This window comes from Bos grunniens, chromosome 16, assembly GCF_055505025.1.
Source record: "Bos grunniens cultivar Pamir isolate PY7600 chromosome 16, Bosgru_T2T1.0, whole genome shotgun sequence".
Taxonomy (NCBI): domain Eukaryota; kingdom Metazoa; phylum Chordata; class Mammalia; order Artiodactyla; family Bovidae; genus Bos; species Bos grunniens.
This window is the reverse complement of record NC_141180.1, coordinates 45185212-45210074: the sequence shown is the minus strand read 5'-3', so window position 1 is coordinate 45210074 and position 24863 is coordinate 45185212. Positions and strand designations below refer to the sequence as shown.

Here is a 24863-nt window from a genome sequence, read left to right as displayed (position 1 = left end):
TCTCAAGAGGATCTTCCCGACCCAGGGATCAAACCTGTGGTGCCTGCTTTGGCAGGTGTATTCTATACCACTGAGCCACAAGGAAAGCCCTGATGACTGGCTTCTTTCACTTAACATATTGTTTTTGAGGTTCACCAGTACTTCATCAGAGAAGGCGATGGCACCCCACTCCAGTACTCTTGCCTGGAAAATCCCATGGATGGAGGAGCCTGGTGGGCTGCAGTCCATGGGGTCACGAAGAGTTGGACATAACTGAGCAACTTCACTTTCACTTTTCACTTCCATGCATTGGAGAAGGGAATGGCAACCCACTCCAGTGTTCTTGCCTGGAGAATCCCAGGGATGGGAGAGCCCGGTGGGCTGCCATCTATGGGGCTGCACAGAGACGGACACGACTGAAGCCACTTAGCAGCAGCAGCAGTACTTCATACGTACTTCAGTATGCAAGTACTTCATACCTTTTGGTTCTAAATAATAGCCATCTTTTGTCTACTCATTCACTTATTGATGGACATTTGGGTTGTTTCTACTTTTGGGGTATCATGAATAACGATGCTGGGAACATTCATGTATAAGTTTTCATGTTATATGCAGAGTACATCATGAGAAATGCTGGGCTGGAAGAAGCACAAGCTGGAATCAAGATTGCCAGGAGAAATATCAATAACCTCAGATATGCAGACAACACCACACTTATGGCAGAAAGTGAAGAGGAACTAAAAAGCCTCTAGATGAAAGTGAAAGAGGAGAGTGAAAAAGTTGGCTTACAGCTCAGCATTCAGGAAACGAATATCATGGCGTCTGGTCCCATCACTTCATGGGAAATAGATGGGGAAACAGTGGAAACAGTGTCAGACTTTATTTTGAGGGGCTCCAAAATCACTGCAGATGGTGATTGCAGCCATGAAATTAAAAGACGCTTACTCCTTGGAAGGAAAGTTATGACCAACCTAGACGGCATATTAAAAAGCAGAGACATTACTTTGCCAACAAAGGTCCGTCTAGTCAAGGCTATGGTTTTTCCTGTGGTCATGTATGGATGTGAGAGTTGGACTGTGAAGAAAGCTGAGCACCGAAGAATTGATGCTTTTGAACTGTGGTGTTGGAGAAGACTCTTGAGAGTCCCTTGGACTGCAAGGAGATCCAACCAGTCCATTCTAAAGGAGATCAGTCCTGGGTGTTCTTTGGAAGGACTGATGCTAAAGCTGAAACTCCAGTACTTTGGCCACCTCATGCGAAGAGTTGACTTATTGGAAAAGACTCTGATGCTGGGAGGGATTGGGGTCAGGAGGAGAAGGGGACGACAGAGGATGAGATGGCTAGATGGCATCACCGACTAGATGGACATGAGTTTGAGTGAACTCCAGGAGCTGGGGATGGACAGGGAGGCCTGGCGTGCTGCAATTCATGGGGTCTCAAAGAGTCGGACACAACTGAGTGACTGAACTGAACTGAATGTTATTATTATCCCCTCTTCATAGATGAGGAAACAGGCTCGGAGAGCTTAGATGGGTTTTACAATATCACACAGCTACTAAAGGGTGGAATTCAGATCATGTGATGGTAGGTCTCCCTCGCATGCTCCCATCCACAATGTCATGTATTCCCACTGCACATAGAGTGGATCTAGGAGGAGCAGTTGTTTTCTCTGCTTGTGCCTCCTCTTGGTTTCTTGTCAGATGCCCACCAGGTCTCTAGAACTGCCGTAGCAATTAAGGGACGGATCTGTACTCACACCAGGAGGGAACCTGACTATAGGAAAACAGTCAAGCAAGAGACGTGGTCATCATGATATCAGCAGGATCTCAAGGGCAACCTGGAAGATTGCCATCCTCCAGGAAGGCCTGGGTGACAGGGAAGCATTTTGAGGGGATTCTCAGGAGTTTTTTGATACAGATTTTGGCAAAAGCGTGCATTTCTTGATGTAAGTAAAATATAGGTGTATTCTATTATAGTTTGGGTTATTAATGGAAATGAGATCTCAAAGTCTAATGAAGTCTCAAAAATGTTGATTGTCTTTAAAAGGAGATGGTTAATTAAACTTATTGACACCGAAACAAAAATATGCTGTAGTCGAAGCATTGACAAAAATAGTTTATAAATCCAAGAATTAACTTTGCATTTTTAAAAGATTTTATTAACACAATCCTTTATAATGCTGCTGCTGCTACTGCTGCTGCTAAGTTGCTTCAGTCGTGTCCGACTCTGTGTGACCCCATGGACGGCAGCCCACCAGACTCCCCTGTCCCTGGAATTCTCCAGGCAAGAACACTGGAGTGGGTTGCCATTTCCTCCTCCAAAGCATGAAAGTGAAAAGTGAAAGTGAAGTCGCTCAGTCATGTCCAACTGTTAGCGACCCCATGGACTGCAGCCTACCAGGCTCCTCCGTCCATGGGATTTTCCAGGCAAGAGTAACTGACTAGACTTCAAATCAGGGGCCCACATATATAAGTTATGCCAGTGTTTGGTAAGCCTGCTGCCAGGAGGGTATGAGCAGGATGACTCTATAAATTTCTCACCTAGCAAAGAGGAAGTGATATGGGCACCACCGATACCTGCCTGTCACAGAGGGAAATCAGTGAGTCCTTGGGAAACATGGAAGGTGACCATTCTGGCTTGTCTGGGACTGACGACCTCATTGGAACATGGGATCTTCATTTTGAAACCAGACAGCATAGGTTTGCCCAAGATTAGTTGGTCAACCTGCAATGTGGAACACGTGATTGTGGGAGGATCACTGGGAGTCACGAACCCTGCTGTTTTGAGCACAGGAGGAATGAGTCTGTTTTCAAAAAGGGACAGAGCAGAAATGAGTAGAGTAGAGAAGCTCACAGATGAGCACTCCTTTGTGGGCTTAAGCCCAACTGCTGCACTTTTCTCAGCAGCCTGTAGGTGGGGCTATTGCTCAGACATTATGTACAGAAGGAAAACTGCCGCTTAGAACAGCAGAAAGTGTTCGAGGCAGTAAAGGCAGCTGCTTGTTTTCTTACAGAGGGCACTTTTCGCTTGTCCCACCCAGCTCTATTGTGCATTTCTCTGCCAAATGCTTGATAGGGTCTGACACCTAGAAATGTAACTGAGCAGGACCCTAAGAGGCCTTCCCGAGGACAGGCCTTCCTGCACATCCTCTGCTTTAGCTCCTCTCTGAAGTACCTGTGTGTGTTAGTCGCTCAGTGATGCCCAGCTCCTTGTGATCCCATGTACTGTAGCCAGGCTCCTCTGTCTGTGGAATTCTCCAGGCAAGAATACTGGAGTGGGTAAGCCATTTCCTTCTCCAGGGGATCTTCCCAACCCAAGGATCTCGAATCTCCTGAATTGCCAGCAGATTCTTTACCACCTGAGCTGGAAGGCTGTTATTTCCTGAAGTACCTAGATGAAAGTATTTGATGCAAATTTCCTGAGTTGTTTTGCAGATATAACCCCTCCCCATCTCCAGCAAGATGAGCACAAAGCCCCAGGCCTCCTGGAGCCTAAGGGCTGATAATGTGTACCCCTGTGACACCACCCTGCTACCTCACCAATGTATCTGCCAGTCAGAGAACTGTGTACAAGTTGATCACACATCCTGCAAACCCCTCCCTTACCTGGCTTTTAAAAGTGCTTTGCTGAAACCTTTCAGAGTTCAGGGCTGTTTAAGGCAATCAGCCACCCGTTTCCTTGCATGACCCTTGAAACAAATTTTTCTCTGTTCCAAACTACAGTGTTTCAGTTTGTCTGGCTTCACTGTGCATTTGGGCATACGAACTTGGGTTAATAGAAACACTGCATAGGATCTTAAGATTTTCTTCTCTCACAGTTGTTGCAAAACTTCAGATCTGTAGCATGGCCTAGAGTTGGTAAGATTTTATAGAAGGGGTCAAGAATCAGAGTTGGGGAGTCCTGCAGGCTCACGGCACTCAGAAGTACAGGTGTAGGGTTTATTTACTAGTTCAGAAACAGAGGCCCTGGGCTTGTGATAGTAAAATTACACAGGATCAATTATTAGATTGTTGTTTAAGAAGCAAGAAGGTGTTTCCTGGTGACTCAGATGGTAAAGAATCAGCCCACAATGCGGGAGACCTGGGGTTTGATCCCTGGATCAGAGAGATCCCCTGGAGAAGGGAATGGCTACCCACTCCAGTATTCTTGCATGAAGAATTCCATGGACAGAGGAGCCTGGTGCACTACAATCCGAGAGGCCACAAAGAGTCAGACACAACTGAACAACTGACACTTTCACTTAAAAGGCAGGAACCCCATCAGTGGGTTTACACAAGGAGGGAAAGGGAAGTAGAGAAAGCATAACCTTCTTCCAATGCCCTGGTCTCCTGCTGGGTAGCCCAAGTGCTGTATGAGTCCTGAAGAGTTACACTGTGGGTGGGACAAGGGTGCTTTCTTGAATGTGCTTAGTTCATTTAATGAATACCCAGAAACCTGGGGTGCCAGTAACTCCATGAGCAAGGTCTTTGGTGTAGGCAGAAATGTATGTGTATGTACATAGAGTAATTTGGGGGAAGATGACATAAAAAGAAGGGATCCATAGTTTTTATGATGGGTCCTATCACCTTCCAAAGTTGAGATCTGCTGATCTACTATACTGTAATGTTTGTTAGTGACATGGTCAGCCCATGGCTTCAACTTTCAACATATGTGCCAATGACCCATAAGATTCTTGCAAATAGTCCTCTTCTTTTGCTTCTACATCCATAGGTGCTATGGCCTATAAGACATCTCCATGTCTGTGTCTCATGGGTACCTCAATGTCAACACATGGAAATCTGAAGTTAGTAACTTCTCTCTCAATATATTCCCTGTTTAGGTGAATGACGTCACCACTGACTCAAGTACTAGAGCCCCGTGAGTTGTCAGAGAAGGGCTCTCTTCCATCTGATTAGCCAATAAACCTGGTCTATGCCACCTCAGGAATACTTTTTGGTTCAGCTGCACCACCTCCTTTTCTCAATCCCACTGCCATTTCATTTATTCAGATATGGGAACTACGGTAATAGGCCCTCTGCCCTCTCAACCTCACTGAGGAAAAATACCTCAGTTAGCTGTTTGCTTTTCCAAGGATGGTTGAGTCAAAACTTCTTTTGAAATACAGGCAAATCTTTGGTGTATTCAAAGACCAACTGTAATTTCCTTTCAGAGTTTCAGTGTCAAGTCCAGGAAGCCAGAAATGGAGGCTCCCTTGGCCAATTGAGAGAAGATTCTGGAAACAGCCCCGTAAAAGAGCCTGTGTGATTAGAGATGGAATTCAGAGTCAAGAGCAGCTAGGAAGCACCTGACTCCAATTAAGTTCATCTTTAAAAAGGAATATTTTCAATTTTTAAATATTTTATAGACTGATTTTTAACATTTTATTTATTTTATTTTTGGCTGTGCTGAATCTTTGTTGCTTTGCATGGCTTTTCTCTAGTTGTGGGGGCTACTCTCTAGTTGTGGTGCGAAGGCTTGTCATTTCGGTGGCTTCTTTTCTTGTGGAGCACAGGTTCTAGGTGTGTGAGCTTCAGTGGTTGCAGCTCACGGGCTCTAGAGAGCAGGCTCAGTAATTGTGGTGCCCAGGGCTTAGTTGTTCCACAGCACGTGGAATCTTCCCAGACCAGGGATTAAATCCTCATCCCCTGCATTGGCAGGCCAATTCTTGTCCCCTGTACCAGGAAGGAAGTCCTAAATATTTTAAACACTCAGTTCCACGCCGAAGAATTGATGCTTTTGAACTGTGGTGTTGGAGAAGACTCTTGAGAGTCCCTTGGACTGCAAGGAGATCCAACCAGTCCATTCTGAAGGAGATCAGCCCTGAGATTTCTTTGGAAGGAATAATGCTAAAGCTGAAACTCCAGTACTTTGGCCACCTCATGCGAAGAGTTGACTCATTGGAAAAGACTCTGATGTGGGAGGGATTGGGGGCAGGAGGAGAAGGGGACGACAGAGGATGAGATGGCTGGATGGCATCATGGACTCTATGGACATGAATTTGGGTAAAATCCGGGAGTTGGTGATGGACAGGGAGGCCTGGTGTGCTGCTATTCATGGGGTAACAAAGAGTCGGACACGACTGAGCGACTGAACTGAACTGAACTGAATGTATAGATAGTAACAGATATATCTATCCCCACCAACAATATTAAGTAGATGCTCACATTTGCAGTCTCTACTTCAAATTACTCTTTTTAAATTTTTTTCTTTTGTTAAACTGAAAAAAAAAATCTTCCCTTTTGTCAAAAAAACATATTATAGATACTATGGCTTCATACTCCAATATATTTCCTCACTTTTCTTTCCCTGACTATTTGGAAGCCTTGTTCATGTTTCTGCATATTTTGTGAGCAGACCTACTGACAACTTTTGTCCCAGACTTTCTTTTCAAGGTTGTTTGTAGTGTGAACAATCTTAGAAGATGGAGATGCTGTCTCCTTAAGAGCAGAGGGCAACTTTGTTTACTATCTGGTATAATAAGAGACAGCTTTCCTGGTGGTTCAGTGATAGAGAATCCGCTTGCCAGTGCAGGAGATGAGGGTTTGATCCCCGGGTTGGAAAAGGAAATGGCAACCCACTCTATTATTCTTGCCTGGAAAATCCCATGGACAGAAGAGTCTAGGAGGCTACAGTCCAAAGGATTACAAAAGAGTTGGATACGATTTAGTGACTAAATAACAAGCTGATAAAGAGTGTCTCCCTCCAGGATTTAAATTGTACAGCCCATTAAAAAAGCTATGGACAGGGAGGCCTGGTGTGCTGTGATTCATGGGGTCGCAAAGAGTCCGACACGACTGAGTGACTGGACTGAACTGAACTGAACTGAAAAAAGCTTGGGAGTTCCTCAGCTGTGATAGAAACCCATTGTGTGCACAATCTCTACCCAGGCCACTTAGCTTCATCCTTGCGGAACTGAAGAGTCAAGAAGAACTAATGCAGCCACGAAGGGCATGCTGCCTCTCTGTCATGAGTGATGATGTTCTTTGGCCAGGAAATGGTCTTTTGCCAGCATCCATAAAATTGGAAGGCTAACCTGTTAATGTGGAAGGGGGACATAGTCTTAAAACCTTCACAGTTCTTGACAATCTTAAAGTTGAAGTATGCCATTCCCATGTATGTTCTTGCAAATTTCCTAATATATATGAATCTATAACTAACACACTTGTTTTATATATCTTAAATTACAGGTAAATGATATTAATCTTTACATGTCCTTTGACACATTTTTTAATAATTCAATGAATGGTTTAAAAATAAAACCACATTTATAAACTTAGTTACAATTCATTCATTCTAATTGTTCTATCATCATTTATTAGATAGTTTTCCATTTTATGAACAAATGAAAGTGAAAGTCACTCAGTCTTGTCCACACTCTGTGAACCCATGGACTATACAGTCCATGGAATTCTCCAGGCCAGAATACTGAAGTGGGTAGCCTTTCCCTTTTCCAGGGGATCTTCCCAACCCAGGGATCGAACCCAGGTCTCCTGTATTGCAGGCAGATTCCTTACCAGCTGAGCCACCAGGGAAACCCAAGAATACTGGAGTGGGTAGTCTATCCCTTCTTCAGTGGATCCTCCTGACCCAGGAAAAAAAGCAGGGTCTCCTGTATTGCAGGTGGATTCTTTACCAACTGAGCTAACCGGGAAGCCCTAATAAGACTTATGAACAAATCTTAATTTATTTCTGAGAGCCAGCTTCCTGAAGAGAACCAGAAAAAGCCATCTTGCAGTAGAAAGAGTCGCAGCTGCCAGGGACCTGGGAGAGAGGGGATGAACAGGTGGTGCACAGAGGGGTTTTAGGGCTGTGGAAATACTCTGTGTGATACCAAAATGTAGGATACATGTCATAGGTTTGTCCAGACCTATAGAATGCACAACACCAAGTGTGAGCCCTAACGTGAACTATGGACTCTGGATGATGATGATGTGTGTGCAGATATTGCAGTGCAAGTGGAAGTGTTAGTTGCTCGTTCGTGTCTGACTGTTGTGACCCAATGGAATGTAGCCCCCTAGGCTCCTCTGATCATGGGATTCTCCAGGCAAGAATACTGGAGTGGGTTACCGTTCCCATCTCCAGTGGATCTTCCCAACCCAGAGATCAAACCTGGGTCTCCTGCATTGCAGGTAGATTCTTTACCATTTGAGCCACCAGGGAAGCCCCAGGTGTTGCAGGGAAGAGCCAATGTTGGAACTGTTGCTTTGACTTCCTTTTCTCGCTTTTGTTATTTTAATCATACATAATGACCTGTCTCAGAGAATCCAGCCCCTCTGCCTAATAAACTGAGGTGCCTTGGTTCAGAACCCTGTCCACCTGTGACTGACAGGAAGGAGGAAGTTAACACATCCTCTGCCTGAGGCTTGCCATCCTGGAAGATATTTACAAGATTCACGGCCCTTTGACTGTTTCCTCAGCTCCCCAGCATCTATGTTCTATAAAAGAAACCGGCATCCAGACCCCGTAAGATGGTTATTTTTGAGACCGTTTCTACCATCTTCTCCATCTGCCGGCGGTTCATTCATTGGCCTGTCGTGTGCTGAGCAAAGCGAGCTTGGACTCAGTAACATAGGTTCATCGGTTGTAACAAGCATCCCATTCTGGATGGGGGATATTCACAGTGAAAGAGGCTTGCAGGTGTGAAGGCAGGGAGTTATGGGAAATCTCTGTACCATCCTCTCAATGATGCTCTAATGAATAGGGTCTACTGAGAAAAAAAAATCTGTCTTGCCTTTTGTGAGGTAGCCTTGGAAGTCTTATATCCTCACTTCTGTCATAGTTTCAACGCCCCCAGATTCAAGGGGAAGGGAAGGTGGACTCTATCTTTGGATGGCAGGTGGGTCACAGTTACATTGGAAGAAGAGCACATGGCCTGGAAAATGTTCTTATGGCCATTTGGGGGAAAAAAAAAAAACGAACAACAAACAAAACCCTTTGCCACACCAGTCCAGTCCCAATTTTAATGTTAATTTTTAGCCTTGGGGTTTTCTTGTTCCCAATTTTTGAACCAATGTTAAATCCAGTGTCTCAGTTCAAACTTTTAAACTATCAAGGGAGAATTTTTCTCTCACCTAGAGCCTAGACAAGGATGGATAATCTTCCACGTAATTCTTCCTGTGCCAGTTGGTGAATGCTCCAATATCACGCTTTTGCAGTGTAGCCTTTTGAAGGTCATGGTTTCTATTACAGCCTCAGTTTTATTTTTTTCGGCATCTTTCTCCCTCACTGGATGAACAGCAGCTGAGTCTGTTGTGTTTCTAGCAATCAGCACATATACCTGTTACACACTAGAAGCTCAGTGAGGGTTTCAGAACTGAAGTGAACTCTCCTCTATTTTGACCTCCTGTTTCTGTCTTTTATTAACTGTCCATTCATTCCTTCTGACTTCATTATTTTATCTTGGTAGTTTTAAAAGTTTTTATTTGTTGTTTAAAGACTCCCTGTGATTCCTGGAGACATAAGCCTGTAAATATCTGATAAATTAATAATGTTAGTTTAGCATTTATACGATTCTGTATATTTGCAATGCAGCAAGCATAAATATTTCAGTGCGATGCTCTTAAAAGGTAGCAGAGTAGGAAAGCAGTTCGATTGTATGGCCCCCTGGGGTGATTCTTCCTTCTTGTTTCTATCCAAATACAAAAGAAAATACACATCTCAACCTCCCCACCCGCCCCTGCAATTTTTCCTTTATGGATGTTGAAAGTTTTTTACAAAGACTGAGGCAGGAGGTAGATGCCCACCCCACCCCACTCCCACCCCCTCTGCCAGGGTAGATTCAATTTCTGTGTATCTAAACTCTGAGGAGAATAGCAGAACAATTAAAGGAGAGGGCTGGGCCCTGCCCAGACCACAGATCTCTCATTTCTGAAGTCAGGAGACCTCCCCGAACACTCATGCTCAAAGAAGGCTCCCTGCAGATATTAGGGGGAGCAATGTCAAGGGATGCTCTACCCAGACACTATTGCGGTAGGATCTATCTTAGCTACAAGGGAGGGTAGCATTCGCACACAAGAGAGGATCCTGAGATATACCAAATATGGACCAGAACCAGGCAAACCAAAATAATTGGCCAAAGGAAACCCAGAAGAAGTACCTCTAGAAGTAATTCAAACTGCCATGAGACTCAGCAGCTCTCTTTCTGAATCTGCCTGTATGTCTCTCCACACATACTATACTTTTTTCCCTCTTAATAAATACTTGTTTCACTACTTTCCATCTTCGTGGAAATTCTTTTCCGCAAAGGTGAAGGGCCAGAGCCCTTGTCACTGACCACTGGTCTAGTAGCTAGGGTCTGGTGTTTTCCCAGTCTCTGGCTGGGAACCCAAGTCCCACTCCACGTCGTTACAGGCTGAGGCCACCCAAGAGCAAGACGGTGGTCTCCAGTAATGTGCTAGAGTTATGGGTGTAGAGCAGTCCCCTTCAATCCTGGCTAATAGTCAGTTACAATCTTAGCAAAGCTGCCATCACAGGGTCTTTTATGATGCAACTTGTGGATCTAAAAAGCTCAGTTGCTCAGTTGTGTCCGACTCTGTGTGACTCCGTGGACTGTAGCCCACCAGGTTCCTCTGTCCATAGGATTTTCCAGGCAAGAGTACTGGAGTGGGTTGTCATTTCCTCCTCCAGGGGATCTTCCCTAACAAGGGATTGAACCCACAACTCCTGTGTCTCCTTCCTTGCAGGTGGATTATTTACTGCTGAGCCAACACTAAATGCCAAAAAGTGAAGTGTGAATGCTCAGTCGCTTCAGTTGTGTCTGACTCTGTACAACCCATGGACTGTGGCCTGCCAGGCTCCTCTGTCCATGGGATTCTCCAGGCAAGAATACTGGAGTGGGTTGTCATTTCCTTCTCGAGGGGATCTTCCCAACCCAGAAATCAAACCTGCAGCACCTCTGTGTCTTCTGCATCTCAGGCAGATTCTTTACCACTGAGCCACCAAAAAGTGAAGAATGGAGGATAAATGAAGTTAAGCAGAGTAGGCAACGTAGAAGGTGTATTTGATGTAAAATTGTATGATCACCAAAGATACATTCACCGTTATTTATGATAAAGACTTCTTTTCAATAATTCTCTGTATATTTCTTTGTAGCTCTTTAACTCTTCATAAGATGTTTTCTGTTGGTTCTGATGTGGATGACTCTGAATTCTTCATGCTAATGGGAATAATGGGAGAGTTTTAAAAATTAATCCCCAAACCTCACATTAGTCATTAGTTTAACCTTTTGCTCCCTCCCCACCTGTCTGACTCTTTGTGTGGGTTGCTTGGTTAAGCAGCAGACATTGGCTTGTTGGCATTTCCCCCTTTCCTTTTCATTTGAGGATGTTACTAGTAACAAGACTAAGACCTGGTATTTGTATTATGCTTTGGAACTATTATGCTTAGGGAATCCCTGGTGGCTTAGAGGTTAAAGCGTCTGCCTGCAATGTGGGAGACCCGGGTTCGATCCCTGAGCTGGGAAGATCCCCTGAAGAAGGAAATGGCAACCCACTCTAGTATCCTTGCCTGGAGAATCCCCCCAGGGAGGGAAGAGCCTGGTAGGCTACAGTCCACGGGGTCGCAGAGTCGGACACGACTGAGCTACTTCACTTTCACTTTCACTTTGGAACTGATAGCACATTTCCACATCATCTCAAAAATAAAGATGAGAGAGACTCATGGAGAATTGTCCTAAACACTGCTCTTAATCGGACACTGGTGACGGTGTTTGATTGTGGCCATGGATCCTCCTCTCTGCCTTCCAGGCCACCCTGCAATTGCTTTCAGCACCTCTTCCTAAAGTTCTATCTGAATATGTCACCTCTCTGCTCCAAAACCTTCAAGGATTCCCTCTTGGCAACATAAATATAAAGGTCAAATTCCTTAGCCCATCATTTAAAACATTTCAAAATTGAGTCAACATACTATTTCAGTCTAATCTCCCACTATTCTTTTCTATGTATGTATAAAATGTATGCTCCAACCAGTCCTCTCTTATCCTCTTCACCTCCAAGTTTCAGCTCTTACTGTTCTTTTCATGTGGAACTATCTCCTTTCATCTTTTCCTATGTAAACTCTAATTTTTAATGTCCAACACAAAATACATCTTCTGCACTGAGCTTTCTCTGATAGCCTGGTCATTCTTTCTCTCTTTAGCCTCCTCTACTATGTTGTTTGTATGACCCCCTATTTCTGTTTTTAATTTATTCTTTTCTGGCTGTGTGGGTCTTTGTTTCAGCCCAAGGGCTTTCTCTAGTTGTGGTGGGAAGTAGTTACTCTTCATTGCGGGGGGTGGCTACTCTTCGTTTCAGTGGACTTCTTATTGCAGTGGCTTCTCTTGTGGAGCATAGGCTGTAGGCACAAGGGCTTCAGTAGTTGTACTTTGAGGGCCCTAAAGCTTGGACTCAGCAGTTTGGCTCATGGGCTTAGTTGCTCTGTGGCATGTGGGATATTCCTGGACAAGGTATTAAACCCATGTTCCCTGCACTGGCAGGTGGATTCTTAACCACTTTACCAACAGGAAAGTCCCCCTATTTCTTATCTTTCAAAAACTGGTTAATTTAAAATGTCTCTAATTTTCTTTGTTATTTTGTATGGATATTTATCTTTGTTAAGGATCTTGTGTGTGTATGCATACCAAGTCTCTTCAGTCATGTACGACTCTGTATGGCCCTATGGAATATAGCCCACCAGGCTCCTCTGTCCATGGGATTCTCCAGACAAGAATACTGGAGTGGGTTGTCATTCCTCCAGGAGATCTTCCCGACCCAGGGATCGAACCTGCATCTCTTAGGTCTCTGGTATTGACAGGAGGGTTTGTTACCACTGGGAAGTGCCACCTGGGAAGCCCATTAAAGATCCTACATGCTGCAATAGGTGAAATACTGATACTCAGTATTGATTGGTTTTCACTCCTGTGATGTTCCAAGGTGGCTCCCTGGTTGGAAGAAGCCATGTTGTGACTCCACCATTTTTAACACAGATGCTCGAGTTTCCCTTGGTGGCGGCGGTGGTGGGTGTCTTCTTTCTTTCCTGTCAGCTGGCAGGGGAAAGAACATGAACAAGTGTGTACAGATGGTTCTTATCAGAGAACTGGAAATAGTGTGTTCCACTTCCTGTCATATTCCATTAGAAATCTGTCAAGCCGAGCAGTGGTGGGGAATTTCTAGATCTGTGCATGTGAAGAAAAGGAAAGGAGTTTGTGAGCAAACTCATCGGGTAGCTGGTGTCCTCACAGAGTAGTATAACTTCCCTCTTTTATCTGTGTTCCATCATCAGCTCTTAAAGGAACTCAGCAGTATTGTTTTTTCCTCTAGGAGTTCTAAGAAAAAGATTCTGCCACTTCTCTACTCTTCACTTGCTTTTCCCCATGAGGGGAGAAATAGCTCAACTTATTAGGGAGATCAGTGATAATTGGATTCCCCTGGGCCAGGTTAACTAGCGTGCAGGTTGCAGGACAGACTTACATTTTGTGATACCAGAAGCTGAATAATTTCGAGAACATGAAATTGTGTTCACAGAATTGTCAGTGCCCCCAGGTCTTTGGAAGGGCTTTTGCAGGTAAGGGTCTAAAACTTAAAATCCACTAGCTTCATGATGAACCCCCAGGCAGGCCACTCCATTGGCCACCAGAACAGCCTGAATCCCCTGTCCAGAGCTCTCCATTCTGCTCTCCATCAGGATGTGAGGTGGTCATGCCTCTCACTGCCATTTTCTAGACCAAGGCTGGCCAGCCTGCCCCAAGGTCTGAGTTTAGACACGTGCCTTGTTTTGGCTTCAGGTCTAAGCTGCATTCTCTAGCCCAATGTGGCGGCTTTGTAATATGCAAATTTAGGTAGCATTCATGTGTGCTAAGTTGCTTCAGTTGTGTCCAACTCTTTGAGACCCTATGGATAACAATCCACCTCTGTCCATAGGATTCTCCAGGCAAGAATACTGGAGTGGGTTGCCACTTCCTTCACCAGGGGATCTTCCCAATCCAGGGATCAAACCTGAGGTGTCTCCTGTGGCCTCTACTTCACGGGCAGATTCTTTACTGCTGAGCTGGATTTCAGTATCTGCATGTATGGGGGTGTCCTGGAACAAATCCCCCAGGGAGCAAAGGAATGCCTGTACTTGATACCAAAGGTTCCGAACCAATCCAGTGTGTCAAACTACTTTACACAGACCTGACACACACTAGGTATTCTTCTAAGCACTTTGCATATATTCATTCATTTATGCTTACAACAAATCTGTGAAGCAAGGATGGTTATGATACCTATTTTACAGATGAGGAAATGGAGAACCAGAATTAAATTATTTAAATGGTAGAATTGAGCTTGATATCCAGGGAATCTGGCTCATGAGTCTATGTTCTGTGCCATTGTGTTATATTTTCTTCTCATAACTAATGGGGAAATTCAGATCATTAACTCTCAGAGTTAATGTAAGAGTTAACATCTGTTGAACACTGGCTAATGTACCGAGCATTAGATGTTGTACAGTTGTTACCCGCTTTAGTTCTTACCATCATTCTGTGACACGGGCACCATTACTTGTGGGAAAGGAAACTGAGGCTCAGAAATGTTAAGAAATTTTCTTAAGGTCACACAACTGGTTAAGTAGTTGGGCCAGGAAGAGACTTTAGTGTGTGTATGTGTCCAAATCCTATCCAAGACAGGAATTATTTCTTCGACATCTCTCGTAGCCATTAGACTCTGTGAACCATATGGTGGTTTTGCTGACCCAGGGCCGTTTGCCCAGTGCACCACAAACCAAATACTGAGACAGCAAAGTTTGCAGCCGAGAAACAGTTTATCAACAAGGCAGCCAAACGAGGCGATGAGAACAAGCCTCAGATCTGCCTCCCCAAAAGTGAGGGGCTTGCGATATTTATGGGATAAAGGAAGCAAGGTGGTCTTAAGCATGGAGATAGATGATTAGAGGTAGGGAAAATGTGAGTTAGGCAGTTTTCTGTGCAGGCATACCTGAGTTATATGCTTCTTCATGGAAGGCACATTAAAAGTGGGGGAATTTAGCATGATCAGAGACTAGAGTTTTTGACCCTCTGACAGCCAGAGGTCATTCATCAGACCCTTATGCAGGGCGAGTTTTAGGGTCAGTGGGCCTATCCGGCTTTACCTGGCTCAGCTCAAACTAGACACAGCTGACTCCAAGCTCTTGGAAAACCCCTGCGCTCACAACCTGTTATTTAGGCTGCACTGCCGCTTGGATGACATGCAAGCTTTTTGTAGCAACATTAAAACAACCTTGGTCAGTGAAAGCAGGTTATAGATGTAATGGATTTAACCGATGATTACCCGTGGTTTCAGTGAGACCCCCATTTTCTTGCAATGCAATTTACCTGATTGTTTTAAACAATTGTGTTGCAAAGGTCTTAACTCCATTCCCCCTTCCCCATAGCTCTTCAGTTTCCCCCCAAGTCTTCTATTCTAAACATCCTCTCAGCTTCAGATTTTCCTGATTTGATGTGATTTCCAGAGCCTTCATTATCCTGGTTCCCCTTCTATTTTGCTGTGGCCTGGCAGAGAATGGAAAGCAGCACTGCAGGCATGATCCTCTGCTGTGCTTAGTCGCTCAGTTGTGTCCAACTCTTTGGACTCCATGGACTGTAGCCCACCAGGCGCCTCTGTTCATGGGGATTCTCCAGGCAAGAATACTGGAGTGGGTGGCCATGCCCTCCTCCAGGGGATCTTCCCAACCCAGGGATCCAACCCAGGTCTCCCACATTGCAGGTGGATTCTTTATCAACTGAGCCACCAGGGAAAGCCGCAGGCAAGAGCCTAGTTTTTCAGTAATCACCAGAACTACGATCTTCCCGAATTCCAACACTCTACTTCTGACAAAAAGTCTCTCTTTGACCAAACTCTAGCTAGGCTCCCCTGAGCCCTTTCTCAACAAGGCCTTAACTTTGGCCTGTGAAGATATCTATGAAGATATCAGTGAACAAAACACTGATATGATTTCTAACCGCTCAAGGACATATCCCTAGGATGACACTAGCCCCACTGAAAGTAGCTGCCTAAGAAAACTTAAGGCCGCCAAAGAACTGATTGTTGTTCCAGCCAACATCTGAAGACAGAGTCTTCATTTCGCAGCCTCTGTGGGAGGTAACTGCCAGTTAGCAAATCTGGACGAGGATCATAAGGATCAACCACCCCTCACTTCCTGTTTTTTTTTGTTTTGTTTTTTTTTTCAATTTTTCTTTTCCCTGACTCTACTGAGCCCCTGCTCACCCTCTCCCTTCCTATTCCCTCATTCTCCCTTTAAAATACCCAGTCACCTCTGTGCAAGTCAAAGTGGAGTAAATTCACACTGGACTCTTTTCTCTATTGCAATAATATATGACTGATTAAAACCTGGCTGATTCATGTGAATATATGGCAAAAACCACCACAATATTGTAAAGTAATTAGCCTCCAATTAAAATAAATAAATAAACCTGCCCCTTAGTATTGATTTTGTTTACCTTGGACACCCCTCTATCGGTGCTGCCTGAGACTCTTGGCATTTTGGGGCAGCTGTACCAGGTAACTTGGAGAAGGCAATAGCACCCCACTCCAGTACTCTTGCCTGGAGGATCCCATGGACAGAGGGGCCTGGTAGGCTGCAGACCACGGGGTCGCTAAGAGTCGGAAAAGACTGAGTGACTTCACTTTCACTTTTCACTTTCATGCATTGGAGAAGGAAATGGCAACCCACTCCAGTGTTCTTGCCTGGAGAATCCCAGGGATGGTGGAGCCTGGTGGGCTGCCATCCATGGGGTGGCACAGAGTCGGACACGACTGAAGTGACAGCAGCAGCAGCATATCAGGTAACTAAAATGCCTGGGTTTTCCCACATCAGCTGCTATTAAGGCAAATTTGTGCATCCTGTATCCTGTGTGGTCAACTTATTAAAATCTATTTGCAGGACTTTAGTCTTATCTCTTATAAAAGCATCTGTTGAATTCTAGCCTGTTAAATTATTTTTGGATGGAATTCTGCTATATAATGCATCATTAATCCTCCCCACTCGCGTCTCAAAATTGTCTCTCTATATGTTAACAGAAATATAGAAGACGGCACAGATGTGTGAGAGTTACAACTACCAGCAACCACTTTTTTGGATGAGAGAGGCATGTGAGTGAATGTTCAGTTGTGTCCGATTCTGTGCCACCCTAGGGATTGTAGCCCATCAGCCATGCTCCTCTGAACTTTCCAGGCAAGAATACTGGAGTGGGCTGCCATTTCCTCCTCTAGGGGATCTTCCTGACCAAGGGTTCAAACCTGCATCTCCTGCATTGGCAGGTGGATTCTTTACCACTGAGCCACCTGGGAACCTCAAGAGAGGCCATTCAACATTAATTCTTAGTTAACTGGAAAATTGAATTTAACCTTCCAGTATCTGACCCTTCTTATTAGCTAATGTTCATAGCATTATTGTTAAACGTTTGAAGAAATATTGTGTGATTGTTCCCAATTTGGGGCATACATAATACATATCAGGCACTCCTACTGGGGTTTTGAACTTGCAGATGAACCAAACCAACCATCAGACATATTAAACTAACCTGATACTAATTTTCCTGAGTTCCTAAGTGTTTGTTTCTAGTTGATTTTCAGGGTCCTCTCCAGCCCTTGGGCTTCCCTGGTGGCTCAGAGGTAAAGAATCCGCCTGTAATGCAGGAGATGCAGGTTCGATCCCTGGGTTGGGAAGATCCCCTGGAGGAGGGAATGGCAACCCCAGCAACCCATTCCAGTATTCTTGCCTGGGAAACCCCATGGACAGAGGAGGCCAGTCCATGGGGTCGCAAGAGCTGGACACAACTGAGCGACTAAAGCAATAAGTTCTTCCTGGTGGGAAGCCATGCATATCACTGTGATAGTTTGCATCTCCTGGAGATTTCTGTGCACAGATTCAAGGTCACCGTCTCTCCCTCAACAGTCTTGGTTTTCGTTCCAAGCGTTCTCTGTAGAGGATGGAGATGATCGAGAAAATCACTGCTTCTGTTTCTCTGCCTCTTCCTCTTCCCTCTTTCTGCTTATTCACCGGGGAAGGACATGGGAGGAGGGATATGGGATTCAAGGGGAGGGAGATATGATCAGATTTGCCCTACTGGTGGCTTGAGAGGAAAGGTGCCAGCTTCGTTTTCTATCTGTAGGCATGTGTGGTCAGCCTCCTTAAATCAAGGAGCTAGCAAGCTGAGCAGTTCAGAGACAACCGTGTGACCCACAATTCTGCACATCCCCTCACCCCCACTGCCATGTAGGATTGGCCCAGAGCCCGAAAATCTTCATCTATGGACCACCGAAGGTGAATGTCCAAAGACACACCCCCACATCCACTAGCTTTCCCAGCTTCTTTCCACGTCAATCTCGCCCGCCGACACTAGGTGGCAGCAAAGCGCCAATTCACCAACCGTTCCTCTCTGCGTCCTGGCTGTCTCCTGGCTGACTGCAGAACTTAAAAAAAGAAATGTTACTGCAGATTTTCCTTTTAGAGAAAGAACTACCCATGCAAAACGTATCAGCTTTAAAGAGAGCCATGGCGATAGCTGAAACGTCATCAAGATGAAAGCTGCCTTTAAGAATAGGATAGGCAAACAATCAAAAGATCAAACAATCAAAACAAACTAAAACCCCTAAACCAAACCATCAATATGGAACACCTATGAGAATACAATGCTGTGTCGGCTTTAGAGGACGTAGTTTTCCAGGCTTTAAGGACCTCCAGCTTCCGATCCATGCTTGCAGGGTCTGCAGTATTAGTGAGTGTCTTATAGATGATATATGGACCCCAGGCAGGTGTAAAGATGGGGCTTTCTAGCTGACAAGGATTAGTGCAGGAGGAAGAATCCATCTGCTTTTAAGGCTGAGCCCTCAGAAAGTAGATGATTCAGACCATCTCCTTGTTGCAAGCTGCATTCCTGAGGAAGGAAAAAGACAAATAGTGAGGAGACGTTGTGTCTTGGGAGACACTCCGAAGACATGAGTACTCTGCTAGGGTTCAGAACACCGGAGTTCTGTCTCCCAAAGACCAAATGGGGCTTAGAATTCAGTAAACTCACCCCATCATCCCTGCTCCCCATCGCCACCTGCATTCCCTGCTGCTTCAACAGTAAATTTTTAGAGCACTCTCAAAGGCCTCTGGGGCTTCCCGGGTGGTGCTAGCGGTAAAGAACCTGCCTGCCAGTGCAGGAGACATCACAAGCATGGGTTCGACCCCTGGGTGGGGAAGATTCCCCTGGAAGAGAGCATGGCAACCCACTCCAGTATTCTTGCCTGGATAATCCCATGGACAGAGAAGCCTGGCAGCTATAGTCCATGGGGTCACAAAGAGACGGACACGACTGAAGTGACTTGGCGCAAAGTCCTTTAAAAAGCCAGCCTGTTTCAGCTGAGGCTGTTCCTCCTGCAGAAGCCATCTTCTTGGTGAAGACGAGGTCTTCAGCTTGTTTGAAAGCTGTTCACGGGGCTCTAGAGATGGCATGCAGACTTCAAAAGGCAAGGGAGAGAAAGCTAGACTCAGAGGGATAGCTCTCAGAACCTCTTCCTTTTCCTTTTGCCGTCATATAAGTAGCCCTGAATTTTAATGCAGGTGACAGCTGTACGTTTACAGGGGGTGAGACATCTGATCTTGCCCAAAGCTTTCTGAGAGGTGTATACTTCTTACAAGTGCAGCAGTTCAGGAGAGTCGAGAGTAGGGAATGGGACAGGATCTGCAGAAACCAGGCACAGGACCTGCCTCTTGGGAGGAAGAAATCATCTATTTAAGTGCACCTATTCCCATGAAGGCAGAGCTGTAGGACACTGCACTGCCTTGCCAGGTTAGGGACTGGCAGGCGAAGGGGGTATCCATCAGTAACAGACACTTGGGAGCCCTGGTTGGTGGAGAAGCCCAGGATTCCAACTGGCAGCTAGTCCTAGTGGGGACTGATACTGGTCCCTTGGAGTTGCCACCTCAGACGGTTGTATGGGGAGCTCTCTTCTCTCCTGGAGGCTCTGCAAAAGATTGGGGTGGACCCTAGCTCCACAGACCTTGACAGCCCCAGCTGCCCAAGGCCTGCCTAAAGGGGTGGCTATTCTGCAGATGCACAGCACACTTCAAAGGAGCCAGGGATTGGGAAGAAGGCAAGGGGTGCACGGGTGTGGTCGGGTCACAGGAGCAGGCTCTTGGAGGAACAAGATATCTATCTAAGGCCAAGCCCTAATTTACCCCAACAGGTATATGCCCACTGCAGCCAGAACAGGAGAAAACCGGACTGCCCTAAAATGGGACCAGGGACAATGGCCAGGGTGTCCCTCTGTAAGAGGCATCTAGGAGTCCTGGTTGCTAGAGAAGCCTGGGACCCCATCAGGCAACAAGTCCAAATGGGAACTGCTAAAAAAGAGGTAACAGCCTCAAAATGGAGTCACTGGTGCTAAGCTCATATAATTAGACCAAAGCTTAAGACCTAATTGCGATTTCGACTTTCCCCAGAAATGTAGTCTGAACCTGTCAGTCTGGATTTTTCTGGTCAGCATCAGTGAGGTAATTTGGCACATAGGCCTTTTCCATTCTGAAAAGAAGATGACCCTCCCCTCTCCCACTTATATACATCTTCATATTGTAAAATTCCTGACAGCTCCTCCCTATTTGTTAGGTGGGATGTTGTTGTTGTTCAGTCATTAAGTCATGTCTGACTTTGTGCGACCCCATGGACTGTAGCCCACCGGGCTCCTCTGTTCTCCACTACTATTCAGAGTTTGCTCAAATTCTTGTCCATTGAATTGGTGATGCTATCTAACCATCTCAGCTTCTGGAACCCCCTTCTCCTTTTGTCTTCGATTTTTCCCAGCCTCAGGGTCTTTTCCAGTGAGTCAGCTCTTCACGTCAGGTGGCTCAAGTGTTGACATTTCAGCACCAGTCCTTCCAATGAATATTCAGGGTGGATTTCCTTTAGGATTGACTGGTTTGATCTCCTTGCAGTCCAAGGGACTCTCAAAAGTCTTCTCTAGCACCACAATTCGAAAGCATCAAGTCTTTGGTGCTCAGCCTTCTTTATGGTCTTCAAGGTGGGATGATCCTGATTCAATAAAGTCAATCAGATCTTTTAAATTTCCTTTTTTGAATTTTTGTCATTTAACAGGAATGACAGTCACTCACTTGCTGCTGCCTTCTTAGAGCAATATCTGGGGTGGGCTCCCTCCTTCCTGGAGGCTATGTAAGAGGTGGGGGTCAGCCTTAGCTCCAAGACCTGGAGGGCTCCTGCTGCCCAGTGCCTGATGAAGGGGTGGTGCTGTGCATGGATTCACAAGCAGAGCTCAGGGGATCCAGGGATCTGGAACAGGGCGGGGTCCTAGAGAGGACTTGTTATAGGAGCTAGCTATTGGGGAAAGAGGCATCTGTTTAATCCCAAACCCTGTGCTGTGCTATGCTTAGTAGCTCAGTTGTGTCCAACTCTTTCGACCCCATGGACTGTAGCCTTCCAGGCTCTTCTGTTCATGGGGATTCTCCAGGCAAGAATACTGGAGTAGTTTACCATGCCCTCCTTCAGGGGATCTTCCCAACCCAGGGATCCAACCTAGATATCCTGCATTGCAGGCAGATTCTTTATCATCTGAGCCACCAGGGAAGCCCAAGAATACTAGAGTGGGTAGGCTATCCCTTCTCCAGGGAATCTGCCCAACCCAGGAATCAAATTGGGTCTCCTGCATTGCAGGCAGATTCTTTACCAGTTGAACTACCAGAGAAGCCCATCCCAAGCCTTACCTAACACCTTCATATACATATTTCCCCTTAAGGCAGAACTGTAGGAACCTTACTGATTTTCCAGGGCAGGTCTGGCAGCTTGGTGTGAGTATCCCTCAGTAAAGGTCATTTGGAAACCCTGGATCTCCATCAGGTAGCTTGTACCAATGGGGGCTGACTGTTGCCCATTTGAATGGTCATTTCCATGTGATTTTGGGGAGTCTGGGGGGTTGGGCTTCCTCTACAACATAGGCTGTGAAGGTTCTTGGGGCTGCACCCTAAATCCTCACACCGAAAGAACTTGGGGCCCAAGGCCCCCTGAAGGGGTTTGTACTGCACATGTGCCTGCAGCATTCTAGGGAGCCAGGGATCTGAGACGGCAAGGTTCCAGAGAGTCTTGGTCATGGTATCTGATTCTTAGAGCAACTGGATTTCTACCTTATTCCAAGCCCTGACTTAATCATTGGAGGGTGTTCTCACTTAAGGCAGAGCTGGAAGGAAAATGACTGCTTAGCTAGCTAGCCACGTTATCTTCCCATAATAGAAAACTGGGAGCCCTGTGGGGTCATTGGAGAGACCTGGATCCCTTTAAGGCAGCAGATCCTAATGGAGACTGTCTGTTGTCCATTCCCAGCTGCTGCTTCAGAGTGGTTTGGAGGTGTTTTCTCCCTCCATCCTGGAGGCAATGGAAGGAATGGGGCCGGGCAAACAGATCTGAAGAGCCCTGGCTGCAGAAGACCTGCTGAAAGGGTGTGTGCTGCACATGCGTGTTCAGCAAAGTTCACTGTGGTCAGGGATGTGGCACAGGGTAGGGGTTCAGAGACGTCAGGTCAAAGGTATGGGTTTTTGGGAGAACAAGGCGTCTGCCTAATACCAAGTAACTTACCCATTGGTGCATATCTCCCTTGAACATAGAGTTAAAGAAATTGGACTTCCTTGCTCAGGCAGGACCTAGCTGGATGGACTGGGTCTTCCCTCCAGACTCCTGGAGCCGGGGTGGCTGAGAAGCCTTGGGTCACATTGCGTGTCCATTACAAATGGGATCAGACCATCAACATTTTGCAGCTGCTGCTTCAGGGCAACTTGCTGGGACTGGGTTCCTTCTACCCCGGAGGATAGGCAGGTTTTGCAGCCCAGGCCTTGTTCACTGACCTAGAAGAACCATTCTGAAGCAATGTATACTGCACATGTGCTTGTAGCTCAGGTCAGGGGAGCCAAAGATCTGGAAGAGGGTAAAGGCTGGGAAAAGCCATCTCTTGGGGGTGGACTGTTGGGTGAATAAGGCATCTATCTAATTACAGTTCCTTGGTCACGGAAGTCCAAGCCTCGGTAGGGTGACTTAAACTCTTCCATGTTTATCACAATTAGGTCCTGGATAAACAACCTAAAGGAAATCAACCCTGAATATTCATTGGAAGGACTGGTGCTGAAACTGAAGCTCCAATATTTTGGCCACCTGATACGAAGAGCCTACTCATTAGAAAAGACCCTGACGCTAGGAAAGATTGAAGGCAGAAGGAGAAGGGGACAACAGAGGACGAGATGGTTGGATGACATCACCAACTCAATGGACGTGAGTTTCAGCAAGCTCCGGGAGATGGTGAAGGACAGGGAATCCTGGTGAGCTGCAGTCCATGGGGTCGCAAAGAGTTGGACACAACTTAGTCACTGAACAATAGACAGTCATGATGATAATGGATGGAAATGTTGTGAGCTATGCTAAGATAGGTAAAAACCAAATTGAAAGTTGAGCTCTACATTGATTAATTCACCATAATGTTTTTCCTCATTGTCTCCTCTGTTTCTGGATTTTTTAATCTTTTTAAAAAATATTTATTTATTTATTTTGGCTGTACTGGGTCTTCGGTGCTTTGCGTGGGCTCTCTCCAGTTCCGGGGAGCGGGGACTACTCTTCATTGCGGTGTGCAGGCTTCTCACTGTGGTGCTTCTCTTGTTGCAGAGCATGGGCGCTGGGCATGTGGATTTCAGTAATAGTGGCGCATGGGGCTTAGTTGCCCCCTGGCCTGTGGAATCTTCCTGGACCGGGGACTGAACCTGTGTTCCCTGCATTGGCAAGTGTATTTTTATCCACTGTGCCACCAGGGAAGTCCTTATTTCCTGATGTTTAGACATAGTTTTATTAATTTTTTCTTGAATATCAAACTTAGTGTGCTTATTGTAGAAAAAAAGAGAATCTTATTTATTAAAAGCTATGCAAATGCTCTCCAAACTCAAAGGATACAGTGAGGGTGACTGGGAAGACTGGAAAGAGAGGAGATTGAGCACAAACCGGTGCAGCATGCTTTTGACTGGGGGACTCTGAGCAAACTCCTGGGCACTCCTAAGGACGAAACTCTTCTTCTAACCCCAATTCTTCTTTGCCGGATCCTGTGAAACAGTGTGGGGGAGTGCAAAAGGCACCACCATATTGGGAGCAGGGCAGACCTAGTTTGAAACTCTGTTGCTATGGTGAGCATCTTGGTATAATTTTTAAAGCTTGCTGAACTTTTGCCTCCTCATCCATAGAGTAGGGAAAAATAATACTTAATCTGCAGAGTTATTATGAGATTAGAAGACGAGGATACTTGTCAAGTGCCTGGTACTTTGCAGGTAGTGGGTTTAAAACAGAAAGCAAGTGGATCCAATCTCCTGTCTAATATCAGAGTAGGCACTGCTAGGATATTTTATGGTGGCCTGGCCATGAGATCTGTCGGGAGACTGACTGCCCTCCTTCATTTAGAGCTCCTTAGTGCTTGGGCAGGAGAGTAGTAGCTCCTCTTCTACGTGAGGCTCACATGTATTCAATCACTTCAGTACCCGTCGTCCCAGCAGCACTGAGGCTGAGCTGGGAAGAATTTCCTTCTCCCTTCCACACTCCTCTCCTGGGCTCCAGGATTTGTATCTATTTTTCCCTCTGGACACACCTTCATGTTTAACTAAGCCTGGTTGTTGTTTAGTTGTTCAGTCATGTCTGACGCTTTCATGACCCCATGGACTGTAGCCCACCAGGCTCCTCTGTCCTTGGGATTTTCCAGACAAGAATACTGGAGTGAGTTGCCATTGCCTGTTGTAGGGGATCTTCCTGACCCAGGGATCAAACCCACATCTCCTGTATTGGCAGGTGGATTCTTTACTGCTAAACCAACTAAGCCTGGCTATTTATTGCTTGTTTAAAATCATGGCTTTTGCATGTGCTTTGGGGAGAAGAAGAC

The 24863-nt window shown here is 45.8% G+C and overlaps 1 protein-coding gene across 1 annotated transcript in view; it reads left to right on the top strand.

Annotated features, from left to right (window-relative positions):
- Positions 1 to 23198, top strand: part of RGS7 (regulator of G protein signaling 7) — a 525872-nt gene extending 502674 nt beyond the window's left edge. The window contains exon 17 of the mRNA XM_086342661.1: positions 23020 to 23198. Coding sequence (XP_086198787.1) covers positions 23020 to 23055 — 36 coding nt within the window. The 3' untranslated portion in view covers positions 23056 to 23198. The remainder of the gene's footprint in view (positions 1 to 23019) is intronic.
- The last annotated feature ends 1665 nt before the right edge of the window (positions 23199 to 24863 follow it).